Raw genomic sequence first — 16,941 nt, forward strand, 5'->3', positions numbered from 1 at the left:
ATTGAAGTATATGGATCAAATCTAGCCTCACATAAACAGACCCCCTAAAAGAGTATTCAGGCTTCCCAGGGTTCCTCAAAATATACTTAAAGATAACGTTAGATACTTACTCACTTAGCAGGGAGAGAACTGGGGACACTTAATCTGACCTGTAACTACTCTTGTAATAAAAATAAAACTGGGCCATATCACGTGTTCTTCTGGCATATACTCTATCAACATAAAATATACTCATCAGATTTTGTAAATTTTTAACAATTTCATATAATGGCCAACAGATTTGGATAACAGGTGGATAGGTGGTTCTTTTTTTTTTTTTTTTTTTTTTTTTTTAAGACAGAGTTTTGCTCCTGTAGCCCAGGCTGGAGTACAATGGCGCAATCTGGGCTCAGTGCAACCTCCGCCTCCCGGGTTCAAGCACTTCTCCTCCCTCAGCCTCCTGAGTAGCTGAGATTACAGGCATGTGCCACCACGCCCAGCTAATTTTCTATTTTTAATAGAGACGAGGTTTCTCCATGTTGGTCAGGCTGGTCTCAAACTCCCGACCTCAGGTGATCCACCCGCCTCAGCCTCCCAAAATGCTGGGATTACAGGCATGAGCTACCAAGCCCAGCATAGGTGGTTCTTGTAAATGCAGAAAGGTCTGTCTCCTTACTACTCTTTCAATGCTCTGTGAAAGCAAGAACGCAAAATACGTTAATTCATTCAACAGGTAGTTGATTAATAATTTAAAAAGAGTTGTATCTGTAAAGTCTTGTGTATTATTCAAAGTGCTGTCATATATATACCATTTGACCTTTAGTGCAAGCTTGTGCAACCCGCAGGCCACATGCAGCCCAGGACGGCTTTGAATGCAGCCCAAAACAAAATTGTTAAGTTTTAAAAACTATTATGAGATTTTTTGGCTATTTTTTTTTTAAGCTCATTAGCTATATTGTTTGTGTTAGAGAATTTTCGTGTGGCCCAAGACAATTATTCTTCTTCCAAAGTGGCCCAGGGAAGCCAAAACATTGGGCAGCCCTGCTTTAGAGCATTCTTGGGACTAACAATGGCAGGTATGTATCCTCATACCTAACTGTAGATATAGGACCTAAGGTTAAATGCTAACAGTGTGTAAACTTGAAAAATAAGTCCACAATTGTGTGTACCATGGAACACATAGGTAAGTATGATGGTAAAAGACTATTAATTTAAGACTCCCAAGCCCTGACCCTCTTCTCTATGCAATGAAGCCTTGAGAATTATTTTCTTAAATACATCTTAATATTTTACACTTACACTCTATTCAAGTTACAGTGTCTCAAGTAAAGTCAACGTTGCTATTTCTTCTTCCCTACTCACTTATAGAAAACCTGTTGTTTGTTCTTCCAAAGAAAGTTCTGCCTCTGGTCAAATCTTTTGCAACAAACCCAAAAAACTAATTCTAGTTTTATGATTTGAGCTAATGATAATTTGCAACCACATATCTGAGGCAGGCTGTAACTTTTGAAATTCTTCTCTTCTAGATTTCAAAACACTGAACACTCAGCACAGAATTTACCACTGAATTTCAGAGGTATCCAAAATACCTCTGAAAAAAGAGATTACTCTTCTAAATCTAATTTTAAAAGGTTTATGGTAATATGAGATGATTTTTATTATATCTTTTGGTCAGCTTTTTTGTAAATGGGAATGCATCTTCCTACTTTTAATACAAGAAAATGTAAAAACACTTGAATATAAGGTACACCTTAAAATAAGTTCATAATAGTGTGTATCATAGAACTTTACGTTAAGTCCCTGAGTAAATTCTTAAGACTGTAAGGGCTTCTTAACACTTAACTGTTTCTGCTCTTTTCAGTTTCTTCTCTTCTATTCCTTAAGCTAATCTGGATGTAGGGAAGAGAAGTACAAAGAAACCCATGCCCTCTTAGAAAGCAGATAACTGAAACAAAATTTTTCTTCAAATTACAAAGAACCTTTGTATACAATCATTGGCATTTGAAACAAAAGACTGCAATTAAATTACCTTGCCGTCATTATAAAGGTTTGGATTGAATCGCACGCTATGACCACCAGTTGTCTCTAGATTCACAAGAGGGGGTGAACTGGGATAATCTTGAGGAAAATACACATCAAACTCAAAGCAGCCATTTGCGTAAGGGGTGTCCGCCGGACCAGTTATTAGAACCTGGATATATATAAACATACAAAAGCCTATGTTAATATTCCTAAACATTGATATTTAGAAAAATACAATCCAACATAAGAACAACCTTCATTTTTGGAGATGGAGTCCCACGCTGTCACCTAGGCTGGAGGGCAGTGGCATGATCTCAGCTCACTGCAACCTCCGCCTCCTGAGTTCAAGCAATTCTCCTGCCTCAGCCTCCTGAATAGCTGGGATCACAGGCACCTGCCAACATGCCCGGTTAATTTTTGTATTTTTAGTAGAGATAGGTTTCCCCCTGTTGTCCAGGCTAGTCTCAAACTCCTAGCCTCAAGTGATCCGCTTGCCTCAGCCTCCGTAAGCGCTGGGATTACAGGCTTGAGCCACTGTGCCCGGCTGAAATAAGAACAGTTTTCTTTTTTTTGTTGAGACAGTCTCACTCTCTGGCCCAGGCTGGAGTCCAACAGTGTGATCTCGGCTCATTACAACCTCTACCTCCCGGGTTCAAGCAATTCTCCTGCCTTAACCTCCTGAGTAGCTGGGATTACAGGCACACACTACCATGCCCAGCTAATTTTTGTATTTTCAGTAGAGATGAGGTTTCACCATATCAGCCAGGCTGTTCTCAAACTCCTGACCTCAACTGATCTGCCCACCTTGGCCTCCCAAAATGCCAGGATTACAGGCATGAGCCAGCATACCCTTTTTCTTTTCTTTTTTTTTTTTTTTTGAGATGGAGTCTCACTCTGCCGCCCAGGCTGGAGTGCAGTGGCGAGATCTCAGCTCACTGCAATCTCCGCCTCCCAGGTTCAAGTGATTCCCCAGACTCAGCCTGCCAACTACTGGGATTACAGGTACCTGTCACCACACCCAGCTAATTTTTATATTTTTAGTAGAGACAGGGTTTCACCATGTTAGCCAGGCTGGTCTGGAACTCCTGACCTCAAGAGATCTGCCTACCTCGGCCTCCCAAAGTGCTGGGATTACAGGCATGAGCCTATCCAAAAAATCAAAAGGAGCAAGCAAACAAATAAAACTTTCTACAAGTCAATGGGCCAATAGTTTTAGCTGTGTATCTATGGAAGACAGAATGCCTAACCCATGAATTAAATCATAAATATAAAGAAAATTTTCTTTTTCAGGTTAAATGTTAAACATTTTCTTGATGCAGCAGACTCTTGGAATTTAAGGCCAGATTATCATGTGTTAAACATAAAAGTAGCGATTATATATTATTGTATTACCCGTAATTCACAGATCTTAGGAATTTAAAAAAACACAAATTTCCTAGAAAAGAAAGAAAATGATTAAGTTTTGAAGAGTGACACTATAAAACAGGAGAGAAGTATCTTGGACGACAAAATGGAAATCCTGTAACATTTTTTAACTGATCAGCATTAAATCCTTTGATACTGTAACCAGCTTCATACAATCTTTGCTCAAGGATGATGGCTCTTTTGATATTTTCTAAATTTTTATTTTCAACAGCAGTGTGATCCACACACTCTGAACTAACATTAGAAAAGGGCTCTTTATGGAGGCTGCAGTGAGCTGTGATCACATCACTGTACTACATACAGCGCGGGCAACAGTGAGACCCTGTCACCAAAACAAAAGGAGTGGGGTGAGGGGCTCCTTTCACTGCAGTCTAAAATGGTCACCAAAATTTCTAGTGTTTTGTATAATTTATTTGTATAATATTTCTAATTTTGTATAAACATTTGAGTAATCAGATGAGCCAAGGAGATAAGGGAGAATCTTCGTTATCATCATTTTTTACCTTCATGATGTCAAGTCGCTCCTCATCACAGCGTACAAACACACTAGAGGATGAAGACAGAGGCAGTGAGGTTGAAAGTGTCACAGCTTCCTGGGCAAGGCGGCGAGCTCGGGCAGCACTGTTCGCATCATTAGCATTTTTCACCTGAGACATGTAGTGGTAATTGACTTTAAATCCCAATTTCCCATCTTCATCTTCAGAAACCATTTCAAATGTATCTAAAAGGAGAAGAAAAAATAAAACCTAGAACTGGAAAAAACTGTTCCAGTTCCATAATGACAAAAATCACAAATAATCACTAGTCCTTCTCTCACCCAACTGGAGTGAACTTCCAACCATGGAAGAATAGCAGAAGTGTAAATGTTTACATAACACCTATATATTAGCACTGCCAGATGGATTAGCACTGCCAGATGGATGGACTGTTGTCTTTCACATGCTACAGGGATACATTTTAAAGTTTATAAAAAACAATCTACCAGATGTAAGAAATGGGCCCATTACTATGCCCAGTGGAAAATTTTTACATCATGTGGAGGACAGGGTCTATTAACTCAAAGATTTTTTTTAAATGATTCAATCAAAGACAATGGCTACTTGATAAAACATGCACAGCCTGTTTTAATCAATAATTTCTCTTCTGTTAATTCGTTCTATAGAATCCTGGATATGCACAAATATTTACAGGTAATGATAGCCATTGAGATGTTGCATATGATATTTAAAAACTGGAAACAACCTAAAGTTCCACTTACTGGTTAAACAAATGGCAGCCAATCATATTAGGGAATATTAGGCAGTTAGTAAGTATCAAGTTGTAAAAGAATGATACTACAAAATATTTGATACATATGGTTGAAAATGTAGTTTCTTAAAAAAGCATCAACTGAAAACTTGTATGTTTTCAGACATATTTTGAAAGCCAATGGGGAGCCAACTTGATTATGTTTAAAGTCACATACTTGGAGAGTTTATGATTTTATGTAGTATGAGAGAACTCTTCTAGCTAGCTAACATTAATGAAGGGCTCTGGACATATGATTCTAAATTTCTGACAGGTAGTAACTTTAAACCAGAATCTCTCACACGTAAGGATCCATAAACACATTCATGGTCATGAAATGAAACTTTCCGGATTGAAAGAACTCGTTAAAGAATTTGTAGACATGAAATGTGACTAAACGCTTTCAAGTACAAGAACAATGCCACATATTTTTAAAAGCCATTAGCTGACATATTTTTGATGACCTAGGAAGCGGAATGAAATCTAAAACCCAATAAAATATTTATGTCCAACAGAAACACACATACACAAACACATGTCTGCAAATTCTTTTCTGACCCTCTTCCCCTCCCCTTGAGTGTTCGCTGGACTTAATGAGTGATGGTGTACACTTTTCTGAATTCCTGACCCATGTAAAGAGTGAGATAATAAAGGTCAGATTTTTTTTTTTTTTGAGACGGAGTCTTGCTCTGTCACCCAGACTGGAATGTCTCGGCTCACTGCAACCTCCACCTCCCGGATTCAAATGATTCTCCTGGCTCAGCTTCCTGAGTAGCTGGGATTACAGGCACCTGCCACCACACCCAGTTAATTTCTGTATCTTTAATAGAGATGGGGTTTCATCACGTTGGCCATGCTGATCTCAAACTCCTGACCTCGTGATCCGCCCACCTTGGCCTCCTGAAGTGCAGGAGTAGAGGCGTGAGCCACCATGCCCGGCCAGGTCAGTTTTTTAAAGCAAATAAGTTATAGTGGTAATTTATGTGACAATATATAATACAGAACTATTTGATAAAACAACAAACAAGCCAAAAAAACCTTGGTAAATTGTTAAATACATATAAACTAAATAAAGTATTTGGTTTTAGTACTTTAATACACAAAGGAATTTTCAATAAAAAAATTCAATAAAATATTTATTATTTAAAAACCAAGTTAATATTATTACTTAGAGTGAAGTTAACAGATTAGATTGCCAAGCTGAGTCAGGAAAAAGGCTCTAAAATCATTAGACACTGACCAAAACTCTAAGAAAAGTATAAATCACTTTCATATATATTATCTCTTGTGCTCTTTATGGCAAACCTGAAAGGTAAGCAGAGCAAAACCTAAATGATTTATAATGAGGTTTCAAAGACAATAGGACAAAAATTTGTTTTCTGAATCCTAATTTAGCATTTAAAAAAATATAGTCCAAGATTTTTGGGTTGTTTCTCAAGGATGAAAAAGCAGCATAGACAGTAATAGTTAATAATGGTCATCAAAATTTGGTATGTAAGTGTTTTCTCATAAATCAGTACCATATAAAGGGTACTGATATGATCTTTTTGCCAGTTCTTACTTGTCAAGAGTTTTGGAATGGGAAAAGCTAGAACTGAACTACGTGTAACTACATTTTCTAAAAGTGAATTGCAAGGCAATCTAAAATGGCAAGAGTAACAGACTTAGTTCAAAATTCTGAGTCTTGGCTTCCTTCAGGCCAGGATGTACAGAAATGAAGAAGTAAATAAGGAAAAACATTTTCTGCCTGTTTCGTAGACACTTGGCTTTGATTTCATTTTTTCTAGGCTCTTACAGTCCTATTGAAGTCACAGTTTATAACTAAAAATATAGACATAAATTCAAGAGGCAAAGATGATAAAAAATGTTGACATGTATGAAGTAAAATTCATGTTACAAGCAATTTTTAAAATCTTTAATTTGCTAAAACGCATTTCAATAGCACTGTTAAAAAATGGAAAGTGAGATCTTAAGCAAATCAAAAACTTCATCTTACCAAACTGTAATTTCTTCATAACAGCTACATATTTTTCTTCAAGTGACTTTAATACTGACAAAGGTTTGGGTTTCATAGCCGCCTTCTTGGAGTATTCACCTAGTTTTTTTTCTGTTATTTAATATTTCAAGATAAATAACATAAGTATACATTTAAAAAAATAAAACTAAAAACAATTCACCTCTAGAGTTCGAATTTTGAATTCCAAAAAACTGTCAACTTCTTCCCAATTATCTTATTACAACCACTCTGAGAATAACAAATTTCTATTTCATAAACATAATAAAGTAAACAACATAATCATCTCAAGAAGTGAAACAATAGATAATTCAGATCACTTTCTTCAGGTAACATAGGAAAATCTCTCTCTTTCTCTCTCTCTCTCTCTCTCTCTATCTCCCAGGCTTGGAGTACAGTGGTGCAATCACAGCTAACTGCAACCTCAACTTCCCAGGCTAAGGTAATTCTCCCACTTCAGCCTTCCAGGTAGCCGGGACTACAGGCACATGCCACTATGCCCAGCTAATTTTTCATGTATTTCGTAGACACAGGGTTTCATCATGTTGCCCAAGCTGATCCTGAACTCCTGAGCTCAGGTTATCTACCCACTTAGTCCTCCCAAAGTGCTGGGATTAAAGGTATGAGTCACTATGCTGGCCAAAAATATCAATTTAAGCTAAATTCTCATACACAGTCTTAATGTACTATTTTCTATCTAATACAAAGGCATTTTTCAATTTCATGAATTTCAGTGGGAAGAAATATTTATGATGTATGTTCTCAGCCTACTAAACTTAGCAATCATATATAGCAGAAATATTTTAAAATTAGACTATACATGATTGAAATCAGATAAAGAACAAAACCTAACAGAGAACAAAATTTTTAGGTAAATGAACTTGCTTTAAAATCATTAACATAAAGCAAAAAGAGAAAGGCAGTTTTCAGTAAGTGAATGAAACATCTTTAAATCAAATGAAAAGTGGCATAATAGGAAAAGTTTTGTACCTTGATTTGCTTGCCGCAAACTGGTGGTGGCTGCATAAACTATCTCAGCCGTCTTTTGGATGTCTGGTACCAAAAGAGTAAGTCCTTCTGGTTCTTGATCAGATGCATCTGGTTTTACTCCTGTTTTAACATTTTCCCTTTTAGATCTGAATTTTTTTTTAATATGGAAAGAAATGCAAGGAAAAATAAGATTTTACGACTAAAACACCTTCATAAATCAATAATAGTGGCAAAATATAGAAATGAGAGTGTGCATTTGTCACACACATGATCTGTATTAACTTGCTTTTGAAGCCATTGGTTAATAAAGTTATGGGTAGGTTTTCCCTTCTAACATAAAATCAGACAAGAGACAGACATTATACAAATGTCATCCTGTATAAGACCCAGATACCTGATGTCCTTAGAGACACACTTTTAAAAACACGTCTAATTATAAATATATATAGAGAGAAATCACTTATATACTTAAAATATTTGAGAATTAAAGGACCACAAGCAGTTTTTAAATTTTAATACTATTTGTATTTCACTCAGAATTAAATTTCTAAGGAAAAAAAAAACATATTTTAGAGTAAAATGTAGGTTCATTACTGCGTGTCTTAATACAATGTGTTTCTATACACTGCATCTTTTAATGAAATACTAAGTTTTAGGGCATATTCATTTTAAAGATATTATTCTGTCATTTCCTGTCAGGATCTAAAATGTACCCAATTTCATTTCAAATTGTTATCACAATAGGATGTATTACAGCAAAGTTTAAGAATATAGGACATTAAATTTTTATTTATATTTTCTAGATAAATGTACTAGTAGTTTAATACAAGAGTCACCGAACACAACTAAACATTATTTCCTTTTCTCTATTCCAACTCTCAGCACGTTATTCACATAATAAACATCTTTACACTACTGCTTAGAACTTTAAAAATCTACATCTTTATAATTCCTTAAATAGATCATTTGAAACAAACTAAAATCATATATAAGTGTTAAAAATATTTATGCTGAGGTATGATCTAAACTACACATCGCTTATTTTTTTAGTTGTATACCTACCTAAAAAGGGACTTGGTCATTATATTAAAATGCGATCTCACAAAGTGGTCATGGAGCCTTAGAAAACTATAAAAAGGATAACAGACAGTAGAAGAATCCTTAACAAATAGGCTGGGCACGGTGGCTCACGCCTGTAATCCCAACACTTTGGGAGGCCGAGGCGGGCGGATCACCTGAGGCTGGGAGTTCAAGACCACCCTGAACAACATGGAGAAACCCCATCTCTACCAAAAACGCAAAATTAGCTGGGCATGGTGGTGCATGCCTGTAATCCCAGCTACTCAGGAGGCTGAGGCAGGAGAATCACTTGAACCCGGGAGGCGGAGGTTGCAGTGAGCCGAGAGATCGTGCCATTGCATTCCAGCCTGGGCAACCAAGAGTGAAACCCCATCTCAAAAAAACAAACAAACAAACAAAAAAAAACAAAGAAGAAGATTCCTTAACAAATAATACTATGTCATCTACATACAAATGAATCTTTCCTTGTCACAAAAACAAAAATCTGCTCAGAAGCAATTCAATCCTTAAGGTAGATAAATAATAAACTAAGAAGCCACTCAAGTGGGTAGGAAGAATAAATGAAAATAGTATCATGCATGTGTTTTGAATTTAGTTCCTATAACGTGTAAACAAAAACTAGTTTCTACAGAGATGTTTAACTAGAAGGTAAAAACTTAATGTCACTTGACTTAACTGAAGGGTAGAATATGTCACTGAATGACTGCCTTTTCTCCTGTGGTCTCTTCTTATCTTCCCTGAGCTATAAGAAGTTAGAGAACACATAGCCACTTTCCTTTACCACTCAGGAAATGACTTGGCAGATGTTACACTGTACACTATTTCAGTCATCAACTGTCGTCTGTGTACATGTATCTGAATACATGTTTTTGTACATATAAGGAGAGTATAGTGTATGTCTGAAGACTGAAATACCAGAGGATTTTACTGCTACAGTCAACTACTATACTGTGTCTTTTATAGCTATGAAATTAAGGTGAGACTGTAGTTTAACAGTGAGTCACTTCTTAATAAAGATATGATTCTGGCAGAGTAACTCAGATTACCAACTTCTGCATTTGTCAATAGCTATTAACAATCAGTGTCAAACACTGAGAATGAAGAGAAGTGCATAAGCTGCTTGACAGTACCCACTTTGAATTTACAAGGACTCTTCCTCCCCAGTTGTAAATGATTGTCTATTACCAGGTCTTGAAAAAATTATTAAGTAACAGGGCCACTGAATAAGAAAACAACAGTAAGTTGTTTCAGAAAGCAGTTATGATTATAGCCATAATAAAATATCATTTCCTAAGTCTATAATCAATGAGTTAATCCACTGTACTCTCAATAAAGATTTCACTTAAAGAAACATATCTTGCAGAGAAGGAAGATATGAAAGTGAAGCTCTTTTTCCAGAAAGGTTATTTTCTCCTTGAAGAAACAAGAATCTCTAGCATGGAGCGTGAACTGCATTAATCCAATTTAGGTCTTTATTGTATTTACCACCCCAGTGTGCAGATTACCTTTGGAGCTACTGATTCTAAATCTCAAGCTCTATTCATGCCAATTTCCTAACTCTACTTTTAAAAAGAAGATTAGTAGGAGATTATTAAAATAGTGCACAAGGTTAGGATGATAAAATTTTATTTTTTTACCATAATTAAGAAAAAGTAAAAGAAAAATAATTGTGCAAGAATCCTCAGAAGTTTAAAAAAATTATTTACACCAAATGTGTGAAAGAAATGATATATATTTCATATTGAAGACAACGGTTGAATCATAAAGCAGATATATATTAGACCTTTGCACCAGGTTCTAATGAGAAATTTTTACTTGAATAGTCTCTTTGACAAAAACACACCAAAAATCAAGAAAATCTCTAAATGGTGAGAATACTTTGAATATATGAAGAACACACACTACCTGCCTATCAATGATTCTAACTAGTCATTGTCTGACATTAAACTATAGCTAGTAGTCTCTTTTCTATAAAAGTTGCAGGTTACTGTCAACCCATATGTAGGCCCAGCTCATGAAAAAAGGCCATACCTTAGCTCACATCCTGAAGTCTGTGTGAAAAGCTATTTGAGTTCAAGGCACCTAGCTGGAAGTAGGTCTTTGAGACTGACAATGGATCCAACATGGTAAAAGCAATCAGCGACGGCCGCTACCATGGTATCCGCTGCTTTGTGCATACGTTGAATCTGGTTGTGATCACTGCCCTGAAGAAATACGAGGAAGCAACTGAAGTTTCTACTATTGCACAGAATTATCTGCAAACATTTTCCACTATGCTGTGAATTCCAACTAAATAGCTAATTAGTTAGGAAAACTTTGGCTCTGTGACACATATCTGAAGTAGGATGTGAGCAAAATAGGCAAATCTTTCTCCTGAAAACAAAACAAAAAAGCAAACCCATACCTCAACATTCAATTATATTGAACTGCCTCTACCAGTATCTACTGCCCAAATAAAGTTGAATATTAGTAAGACTAAAAACACCATGCCAGAATTTTCTTTTATAATCCATAAACCAAAAACAGCTTAATACAGCTATTTCCTTGATAAAACAAGACCCCTTTAGCCCTTTGCACTCCTAAATCTAAGCTAAATGTACTGCAAAGTTGCAATAAACATTTTAAAAAGGAGAGCCATTTGAAGACGTTATCTGGAGACTACATGCTGAAATGTAGATTCAGAACTATTAAGAATTAGCACTGCAGAAGAAGATTCTAAAACTGTAAGAGAATGAAACTTCTACATTTACCAAAAAGCACGGATCACACTGTACTCCTCAGTTCTAAAGCTCTTTGACAGTAATTATAGCTTAGATTAGAGGTAAACTGAAAGACTAAATAAAAATATTACTGTAGGAAATTGCTTCTAATATCTCCAGGATGCACGAAAATAATTCTTGAAATGCACCAGTAAATGGACAAAGATCTCCATACAATAAATGTTTTCTGCGATTAATTTAAAGCTTAGTTTTTAACTCTATGATCCCCTTTGGTTTTTACTTAATCTCTAAGTGGAAGTACTAGTTTAATTTTTAATGATTTAAATGAATGTTGCAAGACAAATCTTCCTTGTCTTGGTAGCATACGTGAGAATGAAAGAAGGGAATACTTAAAATAGTTATAAGAAGCCTTTAAAAATAAAACCTTGATTTCCATATTAGACACAAATATACTAATTTTTAGGCCAAATAAAACACCACCAGACATACAGAAGGTACTGCATGCTACTGTTAAATAGAGTTGCCAGAAATAATATGCTTCAGCAGTTTACCAAGGGACAACCCAACTGAGCCAAAGAAGAGAGATTAAAATAAATATTTGCCTATCTGTGTGAAAAAAGACTGAGGAACAACTGAACTTGTTTACCACCATCAAAAACAGAAATGTTTAAAGAAATATATGGGTATAACAAATGCTACCTGTCTAAGAAATCAGGACGTTTTCATTTTTAGGTATGAGAAGCAGATGTAAAAGAGGAGAACCAAGGGAGTGTTTTTCAACAGGAATCACAAGTAGGAGGGCTGGAACTGGAACTGAATTTTTTTAACTAAAGTACTAGAAGATCCAGCTTATGGGGGTTAAAATAAGAGAGTCTGGTAGAAAATATGCCTGGAAAGATGTAAATCAAGTGATCTCCCATTGCTGAGGTATATAAAAAGGAAGTGGGGTACTTCTACAAGTGACTTCAGTTATTTAAAAGTATGATGAACAACTTTCCATTAGGAAGAAACTTTGAGATAGGTAAGAAAAACAGCTATAAAAGATGCTTGCTTCAATGCTGTTCAAAGAGAAGTTAAATATCCAGAACACTTTATACTGAACACAGAGTCATTTGTGTCATGCCCTGATAGCAAATAAGACTTTTTGATTCACAGTAAGTTTCTCTCAAATTTTTGGTGAAACCATCAAACACCAACTATACTAAATATGATTTTTGCTTATTGGAGTACAGCAGAAAAAGTCTGCACAGAAGATCAGATATAAAAAAACTGCCTTCATTCCTGCTTGAAGGAAGCTATGAAGTATCACATTTATTCAAAAGTAAAACTACTGTGGCTATATTTTAATTTCGTCTTAAGATAATACCAGCTGGAATGACCAGCAGGAGATGAATTTCACCAGAACTAACATGTAAAAGCTAAAGGGTCCCATCTTCAAAGTGACTATTTTGTGGGTAACAGAATTTTCACAATAGAAAATAATATTTAAATTTAAGTAAAAACAACATGTATATACAGATTAAAGGTATTATGTTATCCATGCCAGAAATCCCTTTACTAGTGGAGGTAACTGAGAGTTACTTCCAAATTCTTTTTTAACAGTCTAAAATAAAATGTTGAACAATACTCATAAACGGGGAGTGTTTTTGCTTACTCTTTAAATATTAAATATTGCTGCATAAACCCTTTAATCATCTCTTCTTGACAAAGGAGCTAAAGATATTAGAAATATTGGGTACATTAAACCACAATAAAATGCAGGAAATGAAAAATAATACTGTGTTCGTGTGTGGGAGCAGGGGGCTTCTAATGGCAATGCCATTTTATCACCAACACATTCCTCTATTCTATGAAAGTGGATACCAAAACTCTTGAAAAGACAGTAGAAAAGTACATCCATCAATAATTAAGAAAATTTCAGAAAAATCTTATTTATTTATTTACTGAGACGGAGTTTCACTCTTATTGTCCAGACTGGAGTGCAATGGCGGATCTCGGCTCACTGCAACCTCTGCCTCCCAGGTTCCAGCAATTCTCCCGCCTCAGCCTCCCGAGTAGCTGGGATTACAGGCACCTACCATCATGCCTAGCTAGATTTTTGTATTTTTAGTAGAGACGGGGTTTCACCATGTTGGCCAGGCTGGTCTTGAATTCCTGACCTCATGTGATCCACCTGCCTCGGCCTCCCAAAGTGCTGGGATTACAGGCGTGAGCCACCACACCCAGCCTTATTAATTCTTCAATTAGTACAGCAAGAAAAACATCAGACATGGATAAAGCTGACCTACTCTTCATATAAGTGATTATAAAGTTGCTTATACTAGAGAGACAACCAAACACAATGAGACTCAGTTTACTTTGGTAATATAGTAATTAGGTACAACTAGAATACTATGGATACTTAGTGAAATATGCTGTCTTTTAATATGCTATCATAGGATATTACAAATTATTCAGGAGAGTGAAAACACATGAGTAAAAGGAAAACAGTAGGAAAATTCTGTAAAATCCATATTATTCTATGTAGTTTTTAAAATATCAAAAACACTATTTTCTTCTCTTTTTATTTTTCTGAGATAGAGTCTCACTCTGTCGCCCAGGATGGAGTGCAGTGGCACCATCTCAGCTCACTGCAACGTTCACCTCCCAGGTTCAAGCGATTCTCATGCCTCAGCCTCCCGAGTAGCTGGGATTACAGGTGCACACCACCACGCCTGGCTAATTTTTGTATTATTAGTAGAGACAGGGTTTTGCCTTGTTGCCCAGGCTGGTCTCAAGTGATCCACCTGCCTCGGCCTGCCAAAGCACTGGGATTACAAGCATGAACCACCACGTCTAGCCCAAAAGCAGATTTTTTTCAACTCAAAATATTTTACTCCATTGCCATCATTTAAAAATATATATATTTTTTTCTTTTGAGACAGAGTGTCACTCTGTCCCCCAGGCTGGAGTGCAGTGGTGCAATCTCGGCTCACTTTAACCTCCACCTCCCAGGTTCAAACGATTCTCCTGCCTCAGCCTCCCGAGTAGCTGGGACGACAGGTGCGCGCCATCATTCCCAGCTAATTTTTGTATTTTTAGTAAAGACAGGGTTTCACCGTGTTGGCTAGGATGGTCTTGATCTCTTGACCTCATGATCTGTGAGCCATGGCCTCCCAAAGTGCTGGGATTACAGGCGTCAGCCGCAATGCCCGGCCCCTTAAAAATAATTTTAAAATATCGCAAATATTAGAACCAACCCAGAAGCTCCATGTTCTGATATTTAATTAATCATTTATGCATAAACCTAATTATTATTTGGGAGTTAAGTTTAATTTAGCAGATAAATGTATTTGATTGAGACATTAAGATCTATGAGTTCTTATCATAGCTATGTCACTAACCATGAGATAACTGAGAACAAATAAGTCTGTATGAACTTCGTTTTGCTCATTTATAAAAAGGTGGAATTTGAACTACCCAAACTCTAAAATCCATAGATAATATGAACAAGTTACTATTGTAATGTGCCCAGAAAGACTTGATATGAAGTGAATTTTACTTAGCAACAGACTTCAAATTCAGTAATTAAGACTGGCTGAGATTTTGGCTGGGTGTAGTGGCTCACACTTATAATCCCAGGACTTCAGGAGGCTGAGGCAGGTGGATTGCTTGAGCTTAGGAGTTCGAGACCAGCCTGGGCAGCAAGGGGAAACCCCATCTCTACTATAAACACAAAAATGTGCCGGGAGTGGTGGCGCATGCCTGTAATCCCAGCTATTTGGGTCAAGGTGGGAGGATCGCTTGGGCCTGGGAGGTGGAGGTTGCAGTGTGCTGACATAGCGCCATGCAGCCTGGGTGACAGAGTTTAACCCTGTCTCAAAAAAAAAAAAAAAAAAAAAGACTGCTTGAGATTTTGTCTGAGATAATACAGTGAAAACTGTCGTGAAACATAAAGCTCATATGATGCAATTTGATACAGAATAAAGTGATCATTTTATACTAATATGTGATGCTTCTGAGGTAGAAACACTGAGTGAATTTATAATTAAAAAAAAATTTTTTTTAATCACTTAAGTAACAGAGTAAGTTGTATTCTGGCATTTAATCAGTGTTTTCCAACAACCAATTAAGGCTTAAGTTTAGCCATTAAACAAGCGTGAATCCTAATAATCAATGAACTATTTGGGTAGTGGGTAGTAGTGGTACATAAAAATAGACGTAGCTAGACTATAGGTCAATCAACTTATCTTTCTTCATCAATACTCTTTTCCATGATGAACATCAACAGTATCAGGAGGCTTAGAAGCTAAATCTCAGCTTTATTACCTATTACTAAGTTTGTAATGTAACATTCTAAGTAACAGATTCATTTTCTGTCAAATAAGAATAGTACATACCTTCTTGCCTACTATATAGAGCAGAAAAATCAATATACACCTAAGCAATTCAGAAACTATAAATCCTACATAAAAGTTAGGGCTGTATTATTAACTCCTCATATTTTTATATAACTATATACAACTATGTATTTATTACAACATATGCTCCATTTAGGGCAAATTGGCTTATTTTCAAGAAATAAGAAGAGAAAAAAATGAAAGCACAGAGACTAGAAAAGAAATACTGTACTAATTGGCCAGGCACAGTGGCTCACGCCTGTAATCCCAGCACTTTGGGAGGCCGAGGTGGGTGGATCACCTGAGGTCAGGAGTTCGAGATCAGCCTGGCCAACAAGGCAAAATCCCATCTCTACTAAATATACAAAAATCAGCCGGGTGCGGTGGCAGGCGGCTGTAGTCCCAGCTACTCAGGAGGCTGAGGCAGAAGAATCGCTTGAACCTGGGAGGTGAAGGCTGCAGTGCACCAAGATCACGCCACTGCAATCTAGCCTGGGTGACAGAGTGAGACTTTGTCTCGAAACAAAACAAAAACAAATACTGTACTAATCAAAATTTAATTGGTAAAACAAAAGGAATGCATGAAATAATTTTGTTTTGTATCTGCCTAAGTCGTCAATCAGAACATTTCTAAAATTGATTTTCACCAAATTTTGAGCCCTCACAATTGGTATGCAATGAGGCTTGGAACATATGCATCAATAAACATCTTTTCACAGGTTGTCTTTGGCCCATGTGCAACATTGCTTGCACCTGATATGTATCCTTTGTTACTTTTCAAGTCTCTTTTTCTGTCTTGGTCCTTAGGAAACTATTTCCTTCCACTCTTTATAGGCCTAAACCTAAAAAATATTACATACAAAAATGACTAAATTATAAAGCTAAAGAAGTAAGCCAGAATCTAAGGCTTTGGGGATAGAATTAATGATAATCTGGTACATTTTTTTCTCTGCCAGAAATAAAAGGGTTTCAATCACAAAGCGATTGAATATTGCCAGCCTACAGGCATTAAAAAAAATAAAACGTTTATGGTAATAGGAATTTT

At 36.4% G+C, this 16,941-nt stretch overlaps 1 protein-coding gene across 32 annotated transcripts in view; it reads right to left on the bottom strand.

The window, feature by feature from the left end:
- BIRC6 (baculoviral IAP repeat containing 6) overlaps nt 1–16,941 on the bottom strand; it is a 256,711-nt gene that overhangs the window by 17,999 nt on the left and 221,771 nt on the right. For 31 of the 32 annotated variants that reach the window (XM_074012019.1, XM_074012017.1, XM_074012016.1 and 28 more), the window contains 4 exons: nt 7,718–7,863; nt 6,710–6,820; nt 3,930–4,147; nt 2,009–2,170 (listed from right to left, as the gene is read on the bottom strand). In XM_074012019.1, the coding sequence (XP_073868120.1) occupies nt 2,009–2,170; nt 3,930–4,147; nt 6,710–6,820; nt 7,718–7,863 (637 nt within the window). Of the gene's footprint in view, nt 1–2,008; nt 2,171–3,929; nt 4,148–6,709; nt 6,821–7,717; nt 7,864–10,828; nt 11,002–16,941 lie in introns of all 32 variants that reach the window. The other variant, XR_012422503.1, reaches the window with a different exon arrangement.

This window comes from Macaca fascicularis, chromosome 13 (assembly GCF_037993035.2).
Source record: "Macaca fascicularis isolate 582-1 chromosome 13, T2T-MFA8v1.1".
NCBI lineage: Eukaryota > Metazoa > Chordata > Mammalia > Primates > Cercopithecidae > Macaca > Macaca fascicularis.